Source organism: Falco biarmicus, chromosome 7 (genome assembly GCF_023638135.1).
Source record: "Falco biarmicus isolate bFalBia1 chromosome 7, bFalBia1.pri, whole genome shotgun sequence".
NCBI lineage: Eukaryota > Metazoa > Chordata > Aves > Falconiformes > Falconidae > Falco > Falco biarmicus.
The window spans coordinates 39,626,689-39,648,624 of record NC_079294.1 but is presented as its reverse complement, the minus strand read 5'-3'; the positions used below and the strand labels follow the sequence as shown (position 1 = coordinate 39,648,624).

General features: G+C 39.9%; 1 protein-coding gene across 2 annotated transcripts in view; it reads right to left on the bottom strand.

Annotated features, from left to right (window-relative positions):
- Window positions 1-4,336: 4,336 nt before the first annotated feature.
- The window catches only part of PELI2 (pellino E3 ubiquitin protein ligase family member 2), a 74,627-nt gene continuing 57,027 nt past the window's right edge, over window positions 4,337-21,936 (bottom strand). For both annotated transcript variants that reach the window (XM_056346750.1, XM_056346751.1), the window contains exons 3-6: window positions 17,160-17,261; window positions 10,096-10,293; window positions 9,240-9,428; window positions 4,337-6,321 (exon numbers count right to left, since the gene is read on the bottom strand). In XM_056346750.1, the coding sequence (XP_056202725.1) occupies window positions 5,755-6,321; window positions 9,240-9,428; window positions 10,096-10,293; window positions 17,160-17,261 (1,056 nt within the window). In that variant the 3' untranslated portion in view covers window positions 4,337-5,754. The remainder of the gene's footprint in view (window positions 6,322-9,239; window positions 9,429-10,095; window positions 10,294-17,159; window positions 17,262-21,936) is intronic.

The window sequence follows — 21,936 nt, the reverse complement described above, 5'->3', positions numbered from 1 at the left end:
GCAGTTGGCACTGAAAACAAACAGTTCAATTTAAAAATCAGGGAAGTGAATTAACTGAAATTTCAGGGCACTCACACCTGAATATGCTCCACTACCTTGAATACTTACAAATCCTCAAAGGCTTAGCTTTTTGTTTGTTGAGTAGTAGAAAGGGGATAAAAGGGTAGGAAAAACTGTTTAAGTTATTTATATGCTTTTGCAAATCAAAGTTAAACCCTGACAACCAACCAGCAGGGGAAAAAAACTGAAGGAGTCTGCAACAATACTGAGATAATATTTTAATTTTTTTATAGGTTTTTTTTTCCTGTAAAATGGCTTGTACTTCCACAGGTACAACAGCAAAGAAATTATTTCAGTCCATTTCACATGGTGTATAAAAGACCAATTTTACAAATATACCCAGCAGTTCAACAGCTGCTAACACTGTTTAAAGGTAAACATCACTTCTCCATCATACAGGACTCACTGTGTGAGCAAGACTTTTCCTACAGTTGTGTCACACAGAGCCTCCCAGGCCTCTCCATCACGTATTTAATCCAAGAGGAAAGTGATACCCATCCCTAATCACCGTGACAAACAGAAGGGACTTCCAGGTGACTTGAAGACTGGCTTGCCCACCAGGAACGTATAAATATGCCCTGTTAAAAGGAAACCTTGAGAGTCACTAGTTTCATCTGTAGTTTGGTTGTCCAAGCAACTCACAGTTTTGTTCTGCTGCCAATAAATGAAAACTCTAATAGACACAAAAAAGAAAGCCCTAGCTTCACCTCTCAGGGCTGACTCTACTGTTAGCTCAAGACCGAAGTGCCAGCTGCAGTCACTGGGGCACAGAGTTTCCACAGGTCCTGCACAACTACTGCATCTTCATCCTAGAAACTACCCCCTCTCCACCCCCCAAAAAACCAGCCTTACCTTTTTAAGTTTTTCCTTTCAATTCACAACACCAAGCGTGAAGACTTGTGAAGAGTGCTTATAAAAAAATCAAAACATTGAGAAAACCTGCAGAAGATATTTGCAACTCCAATTTATATTTTCCTCAGAGATTAGCAAGCCCGAAGGTATCTTTTTAATTTTCTTCCTTGTTTGTTTTCTTTCCAAGCTTTTTATTTACTTGTTTACCTACAACTACACAGACAAACAGAAAATGAGAGGAGCCAAGAACTCACAAGAGGCTGAAAACTGAACAAATGAGGCTGAAAACTGAGCAAACGAGGAGGAATCCTTGGCCAGAGTACTGCAGAATAGCTGGGCTGTCCACACCTACTCAGCTCAGTCACCTAACAGACTTCTGTTCCTCCCTGTTCCAATTGACAGCTCTACCTGTCTATGCCATTTTGCATCCCATGTGGCATGTTAACAACAGTCTCAGGAAAAACAAGACTTAACCACCCGTGGCAGAGTGTTCCTTCGCAAAGAACAGACAAGCACAGCTCTTTACAACAGCCCAACTCAACTTTAAGCAAGAGTCAAGCCAGGCTGGTTTTCCTACCACTTTAAAAAATGCATTTAAATGCCTCTATCTGCTCTCATGACGATCACTACCAACAGTTCTCTGACCTCAGAAAAGTGTAGACTATGAGCTGGATAAGCAGAAACATGGTCTCTGAGAAGCTTCCTTCCACTTCCAGAAGAATGAAAAAATGGCAAGCAAAGCAATCTGCTACTGCAACACCACCAAAGGGAAAGTCACCACAGCTGAAAGCAACAGTTTCTTTTGGGTAGGGTGCGGAATTAAAAATAAGTAAGTTCTAGTCAGAGACTATTGCAGTTACTCACAATGGCACACTCAGCACCTCTGCTCCTCACTCAGGCTCTGAAGTAGAACCCTCAAATTCCAGGAACTGCCATTAAAACACCAGAGAGTTTGGTTGGGAAGATCACAACCCTTCCACATCATCCTGGCACTTGCTAGCAAACTGAGCAGAGTTCTTTTTAGAGCCACAACCAGGTCTGAAAGCAGGAACAGCTCCAATCACATTTCTGATCGGTCCCTGGTATGCCTTTGCTTCAAGGTGGATCTGTCCCCACCAGAACCAGCCTGACAATGGCTTTTGTTTCTTCTAAGCCCCATTCCCACTCTCACAAAGAAAAAATCCGTAATCCTCCTTTAATTACTCTGCCAGTACAGTACCACCACTGTACCTTGAGGTACAAAGTGACCACATTTGAAAAAATTTGTTATTAAAATGCAGTATCATGCTAACTCTTTTGTACAACTTGGACCATGATTCAAAATAAGAACAACCCTTACCACTCAGTCATCTATTTAGACTTCAGCATTCCATCAAAAAGCTGCCAGGAAGAAGCAAAGTGTTACAGCTCCCGCATGCATGGATGTGACAGTGTTTTTTGTTTTTTGTTTTTTTGTTGTTGTTGTTTTGTTTTGGGTTTTTTTTGTTAAAGATCAGACTAGAAAAATACTTTTAGCTCAAAGTTACACAGTCAAAGCTGGTTTTGAAGCATTCAAATAGAACGAACAGTAACAGGTGAAAAAAAATCCTTACAGAATACATTGCCAGCATTTGAAATGGTATGCAAGAAATATCCTAACACTGAAATCACAAAATAAGCTTTCAAAACAAAGTTTGTGGATTGTTCTCAAGTTTACTCCAAACAGAACCAGTCTTATTTATCCAGAAACTACTTTATCCTATCGAGTTACCAGACCAGAGAAGGTGTTTGTGTACCAAGACGAGGGAAGGAGAAAAGGGCTAAGCAGCCAAATGGTCCATCATTTACTTAGAGCAGCACGTGTGGCAGTAGCATTTGAGAAAAACAATGCTACAAACTCTTCTGCCTTCCCAGTAAATCCAGCTCTGCGGGACTCACCCTAGATTTGAATACTGGTTAAGGGCGAAGTACCTGGATTCATGCGAAGGGAACTGTGGAAATTTGTTTCCCAGGTAAGACGAGAGTTTTCCTTCCTGCAGTATTTCTTGCGTTACACAGAATTGCTGACAGCAAAGGAAACAAAAAAAAAATCTCTCAAACACCAGTCTTTCGAATAGACACTTCCCTTGGATACAAATCATTAGCCAGTCTTCCACTTCACGCAAGCCAAACACCACAACCAGAGGTGGCCTAGTCCTTCCAGCGAGGATTCTTCTAACACTGTACGTTCACTTTGCACAGGGTATAGCTATATGAAGCCCTGAAGCAGCAATTAAACGGCAAAGGAAGAAAGTAAAGAAGCTCGATAGTGGAGGTGCCTGGGAACCTGCGCGTTTACAACCTGTTTATGCTCAGAGGGAGACCAACCTGTTTATGCTCAGAGGGAGACTAGGCATGCGAGTCCTGACCCGCTCAGCAACACAGCTGCCACACCTGACCTGCGAAGATGTTGTACGTGGAGCTCGAGACCTCTGACCACCAGCCTTACCACACAGCTCATGGCCTTAATTCAGGAAATGTTCCTCGTTGAAAACCTGCTTTCATAGCAATTCTTGTGAGAAACAAAGTTAAGTATTTCAGAGTCCAGTAAGAAGGAGGTGGAGGTGAGACTGCCTCTCACAGATGAGGTATATGCTAAATAGAAATAATGCTGCAGTATGCATGTGGGACCTGAGGAACTTGTACTGAATATAAACAAAGAAGAGGCACCTTCACATTTATGACAGAAACCATGACAAGGAATTGAAGGCCAAAGGCATTTCTTCCCAATCTGGTTGGGCTGCCACTCTTGATGAAGATTAGCCACAAGGTTGTCTTGTGGGAGTAAGGACCTGGAATACAGAATCATAAGAGCATCTCATTGAAAAGGCACTAGGAAGAAGCGTATACTTTTAGGTTAACAAAATCGATCCTATTTCCAATCACTGACTGGGGCAAAAACTGTACAGTCTGGGATTTTTAGAGAAAATGCTGCAAAATTTCTTTTTTAACAGCAAAAACATAAAAAGAAAAGTAAAGCTATTTTCAAATTATTAAAATGCTGAAAATCTATACAGCAAAATTATATTAAAAACAGCAGCAGACAAAGTACGTCCCATCACCATTGGCAAGGAACATGTAAAATGTTTATAAGGTTAACTATAAAACAATTTTACAACCAAAATATGAACAGGCCAATTCAAGTATATATACACAATATATTAAAATCATATAAATTATGTATTTATACAAAGGGCACAAATATAGCAAAAAGCTATAGTTGATTAAACAGAACTGAGCTTGAATGATCAATTTCATCTAGAGATATTATAATTTTCTCCCAATTTTTTTTTTTCAACCTGGATAGATTGATACCTCAGATACCAAGAGTACAGAAAGCAAAAGAAAAAACCCACAAATCAAAGAGTTATCTTTCTGTAGGAAATGAAACTAACAGTGGGCAGGGTACATCTCATGAAATTCTGATTTAATTATTTCCATAGTAAACATTTATCAGCTCTCTTCAAGTCAGGAATTTCAAGTGATCCACTTCAGATGTACCACCCTGGTGCATATATTTGATTACACTTGCATGTTATTTGATTTGCAAACATTTAAAAAATGGATACAAACACATCTCAATCTGCAAAAAAAGGTGACAGATGGCAGCAAGTTGAAAATTCAACAAAAATACTCAGCTGAATTAGAAACGACTGCTCTCCTTACAGCATTTTGGCTAGTAAGTGAGCTTAAAAAAAAAAAAGCATTTTTAATTGCTTTTTTATTTCAAAACATAATAGCATATAACCACAATCCATTGAAGCACTTGAGAATCTAAACAGTCCCATCCGTGGGCTTATATTTAAACACATACTAAGTGCTTTCCTGAATTCAGGTCTATGTAAGTAAGTTTTGTGTAAGTTACACATACCTAAACCTTCTGTCTTGCTGCAGCACTGCCCCTTCATTAATACAGTTTTTTAAATGCTCGCTACATCTCAATTAACCCAATGGTCCCGGGCATGCAAGGAGCAGTTAGGGCAAGCGAAGTTAAGCAGAAATAAAAAGGCCAGACTACACATATACAGAACATCGGCTTAAAAAACAGAACTAAGTATGTAAAAAAGTAAAGCAGTTTCACCAGATGCAGGTTAAACAGGGGAGAAAAAAAAAAAAAGAAAGAAAAAAACAGCCACATACCATACACAATGAACAGTGGATATCTATTACACTGAAAGGAAATCAATGCCAACAGGATTTCCTCAGTTTCAAGTAATCTTTGATGCCTTTTTGGCCAGCTGTGTTATACCATAATAGATATTTTAATAGCTTTTATACTCTACAATTTAGGCAGCTAATTTTTCTCTTACATATCCAATTACCTCTAGTGAACATTCACCTATGGTTGTCCACACATTCTGTATTAGCTCCTTGAGAAACTATTCAAGTTAAATTATATTGCAAATTAAAGACAGTTACATTCTGTATGTTCCTTCTAGATTTGAAAAATAGGTTTTAAAGGCTTGTCAAAGTTTAGAGGAAAAAACCTTTCCATTAAAAAATCTTAGCTTAAAAAAATCATTAAGACACCTTTTTCTGAGCCAGGGTACTAATAAAAAGATTACAAATATACTACACTTTGACCAAGAAGACTTCATGAATATGCTGCTTTTGAGCATGCAACACCACTGATATCTGTCAAGTTCCAGGTATCAATGTATCCCAATTCCACCACAGTTCCTCACAATTTCCTTGGCAGTTCCCCATCCCCACCCTACCACCCGATTAATAACATTATAAAAAAAGGTAAAATCTAGAGTTAGTGGCAAAATCTTCACAGTAAATTGTTAAAGAAAATGTTATTGTGGTCATTGCAAAGTGAGATCAGTCAATTGGACCCTGAAAAATTAGCTTGATGCAGTTGTGTTCCCCAGACAGTTGTGTTGCACAAAAAGGGCAGGCAGCATGAAATGCATGAGTACCATGAGGCAGTGGGATTTGAGACCAGTATTTTGCAGACTTCTCAGAGCACACATGTCCACAGGGGGTGAAAGCATGAGTTGGAGGACCAGCATCCACATAAAAGCCTGCTTCACAGCCAAGCCAAAGAGGCACATAGGGGCCAATGGTTCTGCACATAGGACACTCCCGCTCATTGGCTTCTGTGTCACTGCGATGTCCCCAGTTGTGATAGCCATGAACATGGCCACAGCTGAGGTATGCCCAGGGCTGCTTCTCTTCTACCACATCTTTACGGTTGATGCTGGGAAATGCTAAAGTGTTTAACCCAACAGGACACTGTGGTCTGGCAGCGTTGATCTCCTGTCGCAGAGCTTCAATGTGTTTCTGAGTTGGAGTGTGAAACAGTCCATCTGCCGTTCTCCACAGAAGGGTGGCTCCACACAGGTCAATGAGAGAGCCATCTTGCAGGACGTTGGTCTCATTTTCTACCTAGTGGCAGAACACAAGGGTAAGGGGTTAAACCTGAGAGCTTTTACAGACAACTAAGCATTTTGTCTTTCTCATCAAATCATTACCCTCCCTAGCCTGCTGCCTAATTTTGCCTTATCATTTCCTTGCAGCCCCCCATTTGTCCGAATCCATCTCTTGGCTCTTATCTTGTATTTAAGAGTATAACGAGCATTGGTCTCTTATCCCGTGCTTGTACAGGAGATCCTAAATTTGCAACTGTTACATGCTATGGCAGTACTAATTATTATAGACAGGTCTCCCTGCCTGTAATTCTTTGGGAAAGGTGTTACATTAGTAATTGCTCATGCCTTCATAAATACCCCCTATCTACCTCTGAGCATGCTACTTTTTCCTCTCTATCATTGATTCTCTGTATGTTTTTATCACATTTAAGGTAAGGCATGATGGACTGAAGAGGAAACTTGCCATTCCTTAAGGGCTGTATTAGCAGATTGCTCACCTGGAATTCTCTGCCCACATAGACTGGCAGAGGCTGCTCATGCAGCAGATGATCATTTTTGGACTAAAAAGTGCTACCTGGGACAGACCAGCTGTCCTGCCACTCAGATAAACCCCCTTTTTTTTTTAGCTTGTAGCAACTGTAAAGCATTTTGCAGAAGCATGAACTCCCACAGTGCACCTCATCAACAGTGAAACTCTTCCACAGATCCATTAGGGATAAATGACAAATGCAATACTAGCTACATGCACAGGTACATCAGAGTGGATTACAGCAGAGTGAATTACCAGTCAAATTTCTCAAGTGACAGGTTCTCCAACTGAAGCCACACAGGTTCAACTTCTGAACAATTAACCACCCCAACTAGTTAGGCCCTTGATTTAATGAAGCATTCCATGCAAATACAGCCCCAACAAGCACTGCCGAGAGACTCCTCTTATCTGACTAAATGCAGATACTTAAAACATTTTCAAGGGATTATGCCAAACATGCATACTTAAAATAAAGATGATTCAGCCATGTCAAACAATCAACTTGTACTATTGCTACCAGTTGAGTAACGAATATATATTAAAAAGGTTCTTTATGAAATTAAGGAGAAAACAGACCTACTGCCTGCCTTTATACATAGCAAGTACACAGAAAATACCACTAAAGCAAAACAAATACCCAAACACAAATAAATACATTAAGTAGGTCACATGAAATCATCACATCTGCCAAAAAATACTATGAATAACAACCAATTTGGCATTTACATTTTAGATCAGTTTAAATCTACAGATGAACTGTGGATCATCCTTGTACAAGACACCTAGATGCTACAATACAGACTACAGGTCACCAGTGTCAAGTACTTCTAGCAGAAAAAAAAATGCAGCTGTGGGAGAGAAGCCTTGATGTGATGCACTTTTCGGTTAATTCCTTCACAAACAGTAAAGCAAAAAGCGCTCTCGTATGCAACACGTTCAATTCATTATACAGTGTGCATTTGGTTTTATGAACCCAATCAACGAACACTGATCACATCAATACCAGTGTGCCATGTAATTTTATTTAAATGAACATTCAAGTAATTTTGGATGCGGGGAAAGGGATTTGTTTTAGTATGCTTTTCTTTAGCAGCACTAAAAAGGTGTTTTGCTAACCACATACAAAGGGCGCAACTGCAACATCATCTGCCCCAGTCCCCAAGGCGATGTGTCTGCCACCGTTAAAGTGACAAAGCAATTTATGTACTGCAGGCTGTCTGCTCAGACCAGAACAAAATAGTCAGCCCACATTTTCCCAACTCCTTTAAGCAGTTTTCTGCAAAGCCAGTGGTAAAGTTGGAAAGTCAGTTCAGCACGAGTATGTGGGATACCTCTAACACAGTCAAGCTAATGGGAACTCACAGCAGCAGCAGCACAAAAGTAACTTTGGCATGGAAAAAGAGAAGGATATTCTCCCCACCACGCACACTTTCTTATCTTTGAAGTCTAGCAGCTGGGTGGTAAAAGTTGCAAAACAAAAGGGGCATATTCAGGTGCTATGAAGATGCCCCTTGAACATACTCTCACTTCCTGAACCCTAACAGAAGGGAGAATGGGTTTTTCCAGCTCTGCAGGGAAGACAGCATTCTAACCTACCCAGAGACAAAGACAACTCCTGGGGAGGCTCATCTGCCCTACTGGAAATAGGGAAAACTGTACTTTGCTGGGCTACTTTTATATGGTGGTGTTTGATTTTCCAACCACCCCCTCCCCCGCAATTTGAGGCTGGGGCCAGGGGGGAAGAGATGAGTGATGATAGCTTTTTTTTTTTGTAGGCCCCACAGGTCTTGGGAAGGGGAAAGAAAGGACTTGCTATAGGAATTCCCTCTCATTTTCTGTGAAGAAGTGGACACATGCTTTCGTGGGAACCCTTCTCCTGGTTATGTATGCCACAGGTCTCTGGCAGCTAGAATCTCTCACTTCTGGTAAAGGCAAAGCCCATCCCGCTTCACAGGATAAAATTGGAATACACTTAGCAGGGCTTCTCTTACCTTCCTAGTGGCAGGTAAATAAAACAGAGGCTGCATTATCCAAACTTGTTTTGCACGCAAGTGGATTCTTCATTTTAAGATAGTACTGCAAAAGACAGCTCCCTGTGCAGTAACTTCCCCATGTCCCAGCAGAACATTTCAAAGATTGAGATTGAAGAGCAAAGTTTATTTAGCTTTTACACTCTATGCTATTTCAGTTGCAAAAGTGACATTAGCAGAAAACTTAAGAGTATTCTCCTGTATAAGCAGAACAGAATAGCAGCACAGAATCTACTGTAACACACATCTACTCAGATTCCAGTGCCCACTAGTCAGGGACAGCACTATTACTATGCAGTTACACTGTGACTGTCTCCATGCCAGAAAAAACAGTATCCCTTATTTTGTTTTAATTACCAGTTACTTTCAACTTACCAGTTTCCCCCTTTGTTGAGCAGATCTGGTTTCCCGGAGAGTGTACACATCACCACAGACTGAGATCTCCCGCCAAACTCCAGGTTTAGACTCCTCCGTGAACCCTCCTTTTGGATGCATGACCAGCACCCCATTAGTTGTCAATCCATCCATGTGGCCATCAGGATTTTTCCACTTTGCCGCTTTTTCCTGCATGTGACAACCACCCAGGAAAGTAAGTTTGTCTAAAAGTTTATGGACTGAAGTTTTACTAGCACTGTCTGAAAAGCAACATTTCCTCACCAGCTGGCAGTGCTGAGACATAGATTTACAAAAGAAGTATTTTTAAGAATACCTTGTGCCAGAGCAGTAACGTCTTTTGCTTGTGCATCTTCAATTACTATTCTCCCTTAAATATGATTATTTTAAATTCATTATTTTAAACCTCGCAGGTCAAGTAAGAGTTAAGGCCTCAAGGGTCAGTAGCATACTCTTAACTACTGTAAATAGATTACCACTGCAACGGGCACATCCTTTTCTGTAATGCAGCTGGTGTGCTCCTTGGTCTTCAGCATTCAGAACTGCAACAGTGGCTTATTCCCAATGACTATCAAGAATATATCAAACAAACCTAAAGAAAATTCAGTAAGCTACTGAAGTAGAGCTTTGCTGTTAAAGACAATTATGACCATGAGTCCTTGCTGGTAATAAGTCAGGCACATAAAACTGCAGTTTCTACTTAACACTGCAGCTAGCACACTGAAGTAATAAAAGTCTAACGGCACTGTAAGTTATCAACTAGTACAAGGAAGTTCTGGGGCTTGAAAGTAACTGAATAAAACACCCAAGGTATGTTCATAGATAACAATTTACTTACACCAAGAAATATATTTTTAGATGAGTCAAATCCAGCTGCAAAAATTCTTGCTGTATATGGCGGGCTCCTGTCACAAACAATCCTGCATGCAAAACGGGATATGGTGCTTTGCGTAATCTGGGTTTCATCATTATTTTGACTTCCAGAAATAGTATCTGTTACTACAAAGTCTATGGGGCTTTCTGTTGACCTCCCAACCTGCAAAAGAATTAAGATAATGGTGTAACTAGAAGAAGCCATAAAAATATCAATCATTAAGGACACAATTTTGCCAAGTTAATGTTGATGACATCAGTAAACTCCTGTCTAGTGAATTTCCGCCAGAGCCTAATCCGTATTTTCACATTTGTCCGAGGCCGAAATACACCACTGATATGGCATGACAAATTTTCACTTACTACAACTGATGTACATGCTTGCCGAACACAGCTGCAATTAATTTGACAAAGTATTGCCAGTAACATGAAAGTATTATCACCTTGCTATTTAATAATCCAACCACAGCAATTTATTTACCACTGTATTCTGTCAATTAAGAAAACACTAGTTTGAAATGACAAGCTTTATTCGTATTTCTAGTTCCAAATTAATTTGCCATGAAAATACAGGACTTATTAAACCAGAACTCTTATTTTGATACATCATAACAAAAAGCTACTCACCTTCATGTTTTCATAATTTGTAGTTCCAGAATAGAAGAGTTTTCCGGTAAAACCCACCACATGATTAAATTTATTCCTATTCATGCACATGTATGACTAAAGTAATTTTAAAACTTTCTTCAGCAGAAATAATGCTCATCAGTACACAAGAATATTTTTCTATCTTGCCTTCTATAAGTTTTAATTCTAAAACTGGAAACATCTAGGCACCTAGAACAGAAAACTATTACAAAACCAAGGGAGGGATCTGACTGCCAAATACACAGTGAGACTTCACCAATACTTCTACAGGCAAATTAGTGTTACACCAGCTTTGCACATAACTTGCAAAGTGGAGCTGAGGAGCAAGGAGTGGAACAGAGTATTCATTTTACGGACAACCTGTGATCAAACAGAAGAAAATTAAGAACATTCTTCACATGAAACTGCCACTGCCTTCAGTATCAGGCATCTATGTTCACATAAAATAACTTCCTCACTGAACACTATCTCATTCTCCCCCAAGAAACTATTAGCTTCTTGCTTTGCCGGCTATGGGAAGACATGTATGGTTCCATCACTAAAACATTTCTGCAAACTAAATATGCTGTAAAGAAACATTATTCAAGAGTCAAGGAAAGCAGTACTATTAATACTTAACCCTTGTCACAACTGAACTGACAACAGTACAGGGATCTCTCCCACACTTCTCTTCTGTCTTCTGTTCTACTTTGCAGCACTGTGCAACTCCAACACATGTTGGAATTCATGTCTTAGGTGACACATCCAGTTACTTTCTCCAGATAAAGTGCCAAGGAAATACTGAAAAAGGCCTAATCAAAAGTGTGCCCTTCGAAAGTACAGTGACTAGTGGAATACCCAAGAGACTGAGTTTAGAAACTGTTTAATACAGGATGTTTCTGATTTATATAACTTGACAAGTTGAAGCTAAAACTTAAAGCTATATTCTTCTGCCTTTTACAGGACTATTTCTAACAGGCTTCTATTTCCCATCCAATGTAATTCCTGCTAGGAATCAGCACTGACCAGCAGCAGGAAGCTTATTCATAACTCTTTTACTATACACCATCTGCATGTGAAGTCTCTTAAAGGATAATCAATAACGAACATGAAAATTTTGTTCATAACAAGCTTCTGCCTGTTGCAGTCTCTCCAATAGATCACTCTTTCAAAGCTTTTCGATACAATTAGAGAAAAAACTTATTTTTCACTAAAGAACAACAAAACACATGAGTGTTTGCTCCCAGTCTTCCTTATGTCATACTAATACATCTATATAAAACCCAAATATGTTTGGATATAAGCATTATAATCTATATAAAACACTTTTATGTGGTTTTTAAAATCTGAGATCACACAATCTTTTAATGTATAAATAAATCACTTTGTTGCTTGTCACAAGTAGGTCTATACAACATCAAATATTGTAAATATTTGGTTTTCTTTTGTTGGATTTTTTTTCCTGTTGAAAAAGCCTTCTAGAGGATCAGTCTCATGTATTGTGTTACATTTCAACACCAGAAATTATTTTAAGTGGATTTCAAAACACGGCAGTTTCCTCACACTCCCTATCAAATCAAGATATTGGGTTTGAGATCACCTGAAAAGAAAGCCCCTCAGGAACAAATGAAGAACTTGATGCTATCGACATTTACCCACAAAAAATTTTAACTCATCTGATTTTGCAGTCAGCCTACAGTCACTACAGACCTACCTGCATTATTCAAAGCTACTCTTTTCAGACTTCATTACTCATTTCTTCTATTCTCCTCTATAGCACAGAAGACTTTCTTCTTTCTAGGAATTTTAGGTTGTATTTTGCAACTCTTCTTGTTAACTGTGTCATATTACATATTATTTCACTAATTTCCCATAACAAACCATAAATCTTCCAAATGATGCATAAGACAGTTTTTGTTTACACTACAGGTTATTGTTAAAGGCTACGTAAAAGCCAGGCAGTCAGTTTGCTAGTGTGCACCGTCAATCAAGGAAGTGCTGTTGAAAACATTTATTCCTGAGACAACGCAAAACCAGACAACCTGCCAGCAGATAATTTAACAGCAGCAGATTCTTGGACTTCAACAGAATTTCAGTCTGATAGAAGTGGACCATGCATCTTCTGAAGGGCTGTTCTTAGGGGGGGTGGTGGTGTAATAAATCAATTCTTCATATTGAATGTACCTGCTTCTTGTATAAACTTGTAATTATTTAGGGTACAGGCTACACATTTTTGTTCCTTGTAGTGGTATGAATAGATATAATCAACCAATTCTCATGCAAGCAAGTCATGAAGGAACAGGTTCTACTCAAACCAACGTACGATCAACAGAATGGTAACTGAACTCTGAAGAAAATCTTCATTTTTATCATCATATAGATACTGCAGCATACAGACTTCAGGAGATGCCAGATGGAACATATTAGTACATTCATTTTATTAAATGAAGAAATCCAATTGATGTCACTACGACAAAAGTAAATAGTAGAATTTGCACACAAATTTCACTATAGAATTACATTTAAAAAACCCCAAATGAAACCACACACAATACAGCAGAACAATACTTCAGTAAATACAGTAGGAATAAAGAAAAGGCAACAGTACAGGACATAAGAACAGAATCGTATGAGATGTCCAGGGCAACCTTCCAAAGCAGGAAGCTGTGAAGGTTTGGTTTTGTTTTGTTGTTTGGGTTTTTAAGTGATCCAGCAGATGCTTGTCAGTTGACTGACCAGGATATTAGCAAGTAGGAAAGACAAGAGCACCCATTTCTGCATTTTTTCCAGCTTTCAAGAAGCAAGACCATTCCTAGCTAGGACTTTTAAGTAATATTTTCAAACACTCTTAAGAGTACACTTACTTGTAAGTAACTCTTCTTGTTATTTTCAGACAAAAGCTACTAGAAGAACAGGGGTAGGACTACTCCTATATGAAACTTCATCATGCATCTACTGAATATGCATGTAACCTGCATGGTTAACAAATGATGTCTCTCTGTATGGCAGGGCAGGTAGACTATGTGCATGGTGATTCAAACCACGTGCGTGAAAATATGGTCATTTAATTATGGAAAATGTCAAGAACATTTGGTATTTAGACAGCCTGAACACTGCTCTTCAATGCCTTCTGAATTTCCTTACTGGCCCCTGTATATATATGCCTTACTTCCAACAAGCATCTCCCATGTTTCTTCTTGGTTGTAAGACTGGAAAACATAAAATAAGGAGCTATTCTGGGTTCAAATTTTCGAGACTTTCCTTTTTGTTTCTGGAAAAACTGCAGAATACAAGTCACCAACACTTCTTATTTTCCTTCAAAGAAAAAGGACAGAGATTCTGAGTGGAAGAAGGAAAAAGGTGACAGCTTTTTTGTGAACTGTGAATCTCCCTCATTTTCACAGGAAATCGGCTCTAACCCAATAGATTCAGCTCTCACAGGTTAGAAATGGTACCCTGACCAAGAAAACAGACTTCTGCCATCCCCTTTCCTCATTTCAGGTCCCACTGACTCAAGTGTTACTAACAACTGGCATTCTAAGCTTCTCACATTGCTTACTGTGGTTACTTTAGTGAAGTCATGCAGTGCTGCTCTCCCATTTCACAGAGGGGATGACTGAGATTAAAAAAATAACACCTAAGTGATTTGCCCAAGGTATTACATGTTAGCAGCCAAGCAGGGGCCTCATGTCTCAAGATAAGCCTGTAGTCCAGGTGTTATCCCTTCCCTTTTCAGTTTCCACATCCTTGTTAGCATTCTACAAAAGCCAGGAAAACCTATTTGAAAACAAAACAGCAACCTTCAGGGATTGTCTATCCAAGTGATGCTTGATCAATAGTAAGACTTTACTCCATGGATCAACAAACACCACTTAATTTGTCATCACGTACCACAGGGCTGCACAAAATGATCCTCAAGTAACTTTGCTCTGCCTACAGTAAGATTACTGAGAATAATTAAAAATCTAGTGGTGTTTCTAAATAACAGAAACCTCTTCAGCTGCTCTCTGGCATCACTTGAGCAGCAGCATATTGCCATAGTCTACCAGACTATTCTTTTTTCCCATTCTCACGGCTATCAACCTCTCCAGGGCAATGCATGGAGTACAATCCTCAGAAAACAGCCACAGTGTGTGGAAAAATGAACGAGGACAGTGCTTGAGGTCAAGCTGAGATCAAGTCACAGCATGACAGTCTGCACATCTCAAGACAGAAGAAACAGACTGCACTGAAAAGAGGAATTTCAACAATATGGAAGCCTTAACCCTGACCCATTACTCATTTCAGAGGGCACCAGAAGGACTGAGATACTCTACAAACACAAGATTCAGCTAGAAAAGCGTTCCTAAGATAGAACAGTATGACCTGTTACAAGCCAAACCAGTCATGTAAGTACAAATATATGGTAGGTAATTGCCTGAAATATGTCTCTCACAGGTGAAGCAGTACATGGGCCAAAATTAGCACTTCAGCAACATTTCACCAGGCGCCTGAGAGCTGCCAGAAGAAGGCAGCATGATCTGTGTTGGAAAAGCAGCAGTAAGAGATGTATGCTCCAGTGCCAGCTGTGGACATGCAGTTAGGTCTCTGGGTCAGGCAGCATGGTCCAAGCTGTCTCAGCGTACCACCTTGTGCTGATTCTCTATTGAGCATCAATGGATCTCAAAGGGAAGCAAGGGAAGATAAGTCATTAGCCGGGCCATGCTATGCTTAACCAGCTCATTCCTCACCGAGCCAAACCCCTGCTTTAGATCCAAAGCATCCTTAATTAGCTCCCTTAACCTACTGCCTTAAACAAAGGGTCACTTCAACCTGTGGAGCATTGCTTTGCCTGCACTTCATCTCCTCACCTCAGGCTGCTTGATTTCATCAGAGTTGCAGCTGAGCATCCCAACCTACCTAATCCTTCATCAGTACTCCCCCCAGGTAAAACCTGTAGCCACTACTAGGATATTATGCAATCAAGAAAAGAGCTGTCTATACAATATGCCCAGAAAAGCAACTGTTCTGCAACACCTCTTTATTCATGTTTTGGTGTACACAAGAAGTGGAAAAATTCCAACTTTCAGAAATGGCTTTTCAAAATCTATATACAGGAAACTTTCACTGGAGCTACTCAAGGCACAAAAGCATCTTGCAGAGATAAACAAGTATATCACACAATAACCCAAAAGATTGGGTTACATTTTTCTTTTACTAGTCAACATAAAAAAAACCCAACAAACCACTACTTCATTTCACTCTGGCTGTATGATCCTTCATGCAGCAGCAAGTGAACAAGACTTTTAAAATCAATCTCTATTTGGACCTAATCATTCTGAAATCACACTAGGAAAATTTTATATAGAGCAAAAAACAGAAGCCATATGAAGCAAAGACATCTTGACAGAGCTATTTCCTCTTCTGTCAACAGCACTCAACTGCTGACCCTTCTAAATATGAAAGACTGAATGAGGAGGGATAACAATTCATGATAAGATGCTCTAATTAGAGGTCACTGACAAGACAGACCTGATTAGTCCAGACTGGAAAACGTTGTGCATGTTTGGGTATTTTCCAAGCTTGAAGTCTAAGTTTGTACAGAATTTCTGCTTGCTCATTATATATAATAAAAAAGTATTGCATAAGAAAATAACTTAGCTTACCAGAATATTAGATGATGCATAAACCCACAAATGCATACAGGAGAGAGCAAAAACATGCTGCACAGGTGGTAGCTTAGAGAAACCGAGCACAGACAGTCCCCTACACCATTTGATATACTTGCAGACCTTTCAGGAACAGTTTTCTTTATCATTCTGTCACTAGTTTGGTCTCCTTTAGCACACAGCTCCCCACATTCCTCTCCCTACCTTTGGCTTTTACCTTCCTCCTTCCCCATCCCATGTTGTACTTCTATCCACTTCCTTGTTACCCCAGATACTTAGTTAACTGGAGGGTGGAGGGTGTACTCTTGTGCTTATTCATGAATCCAAACCGAGCACACATTTCTTTCTAGTACTATTTGTACAGTTGCTACACTGTCCTTGCAGAAAAAACAGAGTCCTGTGAAAGCAGTAAGGATATTAACAGATGCTGGCACTGGTTTGAGAAGAGCAGACAATGCAAAATTTCAAAGTGCTCCCATATTAACGCATCTGGGTTCAACCATGGAAATTCCACAGATCACAAAGATACGCAGAAGATATTGCCTGAAATATAAGTCTCTCACAGGTGAAGTAGTACATGGGCCAAAATTAGCACTTCGGCAAGTGCATTTCACCAGGCGCCTGAGAGCTGCCAGAAGAAGGCAGCATGATCTGTGTTGGAAAAGCAGCAGTAAGAGATGTATGCAGATAATGCAGAACTGTGATTCTGTATGTTGCTTTTAAAATACAATGCATGTATTGTATTGAGTCTTACCTGAAACATGTCCGTATCTTTATCATGAGTATATTCCACTACAACAGTCTGGTTTCTGGATAACGTGTAAGAGATACTGTGCTGACCTTTACAGCTGATGGCCTGTTGAATAAAAAAAGATGTCTATTATACAAAGCCTCCACAAAAATATAATAATCAAATTCATTTCACTATATAAATACCTTTACTATGATCAGGAAAAGCAGTGTATCGGAACATTTTATTACAAGGGTGGGCAAACACATACCATAGGATTTTTTTTGTTTTTAATGAAAAACCGAGCTACACTTGTTTCTAGTTCAGAAGTAGCCAATACCTTCCATTTTCATAATTTAGACTCCAAACACATGTGGTTTTTTTCCTGAAATTCTATTAAGTTCTTAACCCTCATAGGAACTTGTACCCCAGCAAAGAGCTGGCTTTTAGGGTTCCTTGGTTTGTTTTTAAAGCAAGTAAGCAGTACAATTGATTTCCAGTTAAAAGCACTAGGATTTCAGGGGTATCATTACAGTTAAGAAGATTCCTAGTTATATCAGAAAGGGCCAAGCAGTTTTACATAAATTGTGACAAAGCGTGAGCACTTTCAACCTGGGTTTCTTCATTGAAGGGTACTTCTTGCTACCCGTCAAAGGAAACTGATCTCTGTAGATACGGATCAGACTAAAGAGTATTCAAAATAAGACTAGAAGAGGACAACTCCTGTTACTCTGCTATATCTGACTGAGACTGCATTCCTTACTTAAGATTTCCCAGGTTTACATCTCTAAGTTGCCTTTTTACTAGTCCAGCAGCTACTTCAGAGAACAAAACAGAGGCATCACCCCCAACACAAGAGCAGTCCCAGTTCAGAGGAAAACAGCAAGAAACAGTTTTTCTTGATAAATAAACACAGAGCAGAGTTCTCACAGCAGAGAACCTTAAGAAAGAGCAGGGCCCAGTACAATCCTTTAAGAACCTCAGAGACTCAGCATACAAAGTTTTGTGACGCTGGTGATTGTTTCTCAGGCTTAAAAGACTAACTAACACTCACTTCAAATGATTAAGCGGTGTCTCAAAAGTGTAGCTGCACTAGTTGCACAATGCACATGCACTAGTAAAAGTTTCAGGATTGAGGGAAACAAGCAGAGAAACTAAATCTAACAGGGAATGTAAGGTCCATATAACTGCACGAGTTTATGAAAGGCAATGACTGTTACTGCCCAGCAAACACTTTGCAGACACTTATGTATTGAATTAATAGGTTAATTAAAGCTTTCTCCAGTTTTCTGCTAAGGAGGGTTAATTTTCTAGAAGAGGTTCTCTCACTAGCTCCATCAATGCTGCTCTACACCTACAAAATTCACAGATAGGGATGATTAAACTAAGCAACTAAATATAACCTACTCATCTGTCTGTCATCTCTTCACAAAAGTCTAAATTATTCTGAAGTTACAGATCAATTAAATCATTAAGCCTTAATGAATACTGGATGTATTAAACGCATCTATGTGCATACTAAAAGCCCACTAAGGGTTAGCAAAACTATTTGACAATTATTGAAAAAACAGAATAAAAGAATTTTTTGTAAACCTCATACATTTACAGCAACAGATTAGAGACTACTTCTACAACATGCCTCTTGCTGAAAACTCTTAGCAGCTCTAACGCTTGCTAAAGGTTAGGATTAGGTGAGAATACCTGGAAGCAAGGGGTTAGGCAAGATGACTTTTCCAGTCCCTTCCAGTACCTTTTTCTGCAACGAACCTTTTAACAAAACTTAAAGCCATAAAGTCTAGTCTCCCTGATTTTATTCCAACAGTTATAACAGCCAAAAAGTGAGGTAAACATATTTGGTAATCAGCAGTACACCGTTTCTAAACTTCCCAGTTTAAATTTACAGTGTTTCGTAATAACCATTATGCTGGTGCAGTATGTTGCAAGGACAAAGAGCATCTTGAGATGCAATTCAAACGAAATCACTAACACTTTGTGACATGGTAGGACACTAAACTGTAGTAGGTCTGAAGCATGTATAAAGTTTGACAACTACCAAGGGGGTCTCAAGCCCTGAGCAGGTCTCAGGTGTTCCTAGAATATAAATGAAACTGTGATGAACAGGAAACCCTTACACCTGGCATTTTAAGCCTAATATGGGAATAATTAATCTATATTCATATCATATATCATAATTTCAAACACCAGAAAGTAATAGCTTTCACACACAAAGTTTTCATGAATTTCCACAAAATCATGTTGCAGCTGCAGATACAATGGAGCACAGGCCCATCAGCAGCTATTAACAACGGTCCTGGCTTCAGCTCCAGCCAGTCTGTCAGCACCGACCACCAGCAACTGGGTAAAATTCCCAGGCAGGGATACGTGCCCTAAGCTTATGCTCTTGTTAGACAAAACACTGGATCAAATGGAAATTTTGGCAAGACCCAAACCTGGAAGTTTTAAGGCCAGATAGAAAAACCAAAGGGGGGAAATTTAAGGACTTCCAGAATTCTTTAGTTAGGTCATGTCCTATACCGACAGAACTTGGGACTTAGACATATTAATAATTCCCGTGAGGTTGACCAGGGTCAGTATCTCCTCTGAAATACTAGGGTAGGACAATCTTTTTCTTTTCTGTGCGTGTTCCTTTCCCTCTCAACTTTACTTCCACATCCTATTTCCCCTCCTCTTTTGTTTTCTGCTGTTTAAAACCAGTTACTTTTAGTGTGAAATGCTGCATTTAGTTTCCTGGAATTGTGTAATTATTTTTTGAAAAAGCCAAGAACATTATGAGAAAAGTTTCAACTTGTGTGCTTTCACAGTCTGCTCAGCAACAACAGTTGCTCCAATTCAAAGACATTATACAGGTATTTTAATTGCTGGTCTCGAAACAATTGGCCACTTTCAAGTCAACAAAATAACAGTATTTGAGGAGCTACACAAAACAGAAGAACTATTCACAATGACTATGACAAGTGAAAGGTAAGTGTCTCAATAAGACAACATTGTAAGTGTTGCCACAGCAAAGTCATGAAGGATTTTGACAGCTTGAGGAGCTACCGAAGCATACTACAAGTACTAAAAAAGTTTGGAGAGTGATTGCCTCAAACCTCTGAAAATTGGTTTGTAGCAGCCAAAATAGCAAGGTTGCCTTTTTACTGCTTTCAGCATTCAAATTTCCAGACTTTTTTCTACCAGTAAGACTAACACCCCACCCACCCACCAAAAACCTTGATGCTGTCATGTAACTGCACTGCTGTGGTAACTGAAGTTGGGATGAAAAAAGCCTTGACTCCCATGGGACATACAGAAGCATCACACGTTTAACAGATGACTTCAGTTTCAGGCTGGACACCACCACATCCACCTTCCCAGACACGAACTAAAACATGAGAGCACAAAAACTAGGCACCGAACCTTACCTCTGTCTCTGCACCTCCACCCCAAGACTGCAAAGACCCACCAGAGCAGTAGTGTGTATTTTCAAAGCTCATACTCAAGAGCCCACCAAACTCTTCAGTGTATTTGAGAGCAGTTCTCTCATATCTTCCAGGTTCTTAAAAGTTTAGTGAAAGTCATCAACAGCACAGGAGAAAAACACTACCCTAAATCAGCTCCCAACAGAAACAAATGCTGGAAAAACCTTCCTAATGTATATAGCCTGAGCCTGCCCAATGAATGTGAAACATGGCTCCAGACTAGCCATAGCATATGGCACCTCTTGTCCAGCCGGAATGCTGGTGGGGAGATAGAGGCGAGATGAATTCAGCCGCCTACACAACAGTTTGTTTTATATGGTTAAGAGTCTCAAGCTGCTGAATTCAAGTAATTCCCTTCGGAGGAAACAGATAGCAAAGTACAGACTGACAAAAAACCCGTGGTGGAATAGAGCGAACAACCAACAGCAGCAAGATATTTTGTCCAGAATAATTCCACTGTTAGTGGCTTTATGTCCATATTGGGGCTGGGGAATTTTTAAAAGTCCAAGTGCAAGCAACAAGGGAATCCTGAGGTGCCACATCCCTGGCATGAAGGGACAGATCGCCACAGCATCTTTCCAAGACAGAGCTCTTATTTGCACAGTAATCCATCCATCTCCACAGGGCTTTAAAGTTGGAGGACAGCATGCAGCAGCTCCAAGCCTCACTACATATTGAGCCAGTTTACCGTAGCAGGCAGGCTCTTCTCCCCATAACTTGAAGTAAACCCCACAGCTACCCACACTTGCATGGCACTCCCACTGCCCTGAGCGCTCCCATGATTTCGGGTCATCAGAACCACCATATCTTATCAGAGACTGAAAGGAGCTGCATCTGAGAAGTCCCACTGTCTCACCCCCCATGCTAACAGGGTCTAAACAAATATTAAAAAAAAACAAAACCAACACAAAACACTTTGCTAGTAGCTTAAGTTTTTAGTTATATCCTTTCTGATGGCTGGAATTACACTTAGCCTTGCTTTTCCCCCTGCCTCCTTACATACACTTTTCATTCTTGCTCTCCTCTGTTTTGAGAGCAAAACCTTGTTCCAGCACTCTGCACTCATCACCAAAGCAGCAGCTAAAGGCTAGAGCTTACAAATCTGTCCGGTCTCAGAGGAACTAAGATCATATAAATACTACTTTCCCAGCAGCAATGTAGCAACTCAGCCAGCCCCTGGCACATCCCAGCCCACCTGAGTTCTTTGCTCTCCGCTCACACCCCTGCCCTGGAAAGGTAGCTGCTATCAGTTTTACCACCATTTCAAGAAGTGAGAAAGTAGAATTCCCTCACCCCACATATAAAACCACCTTGCAGATATG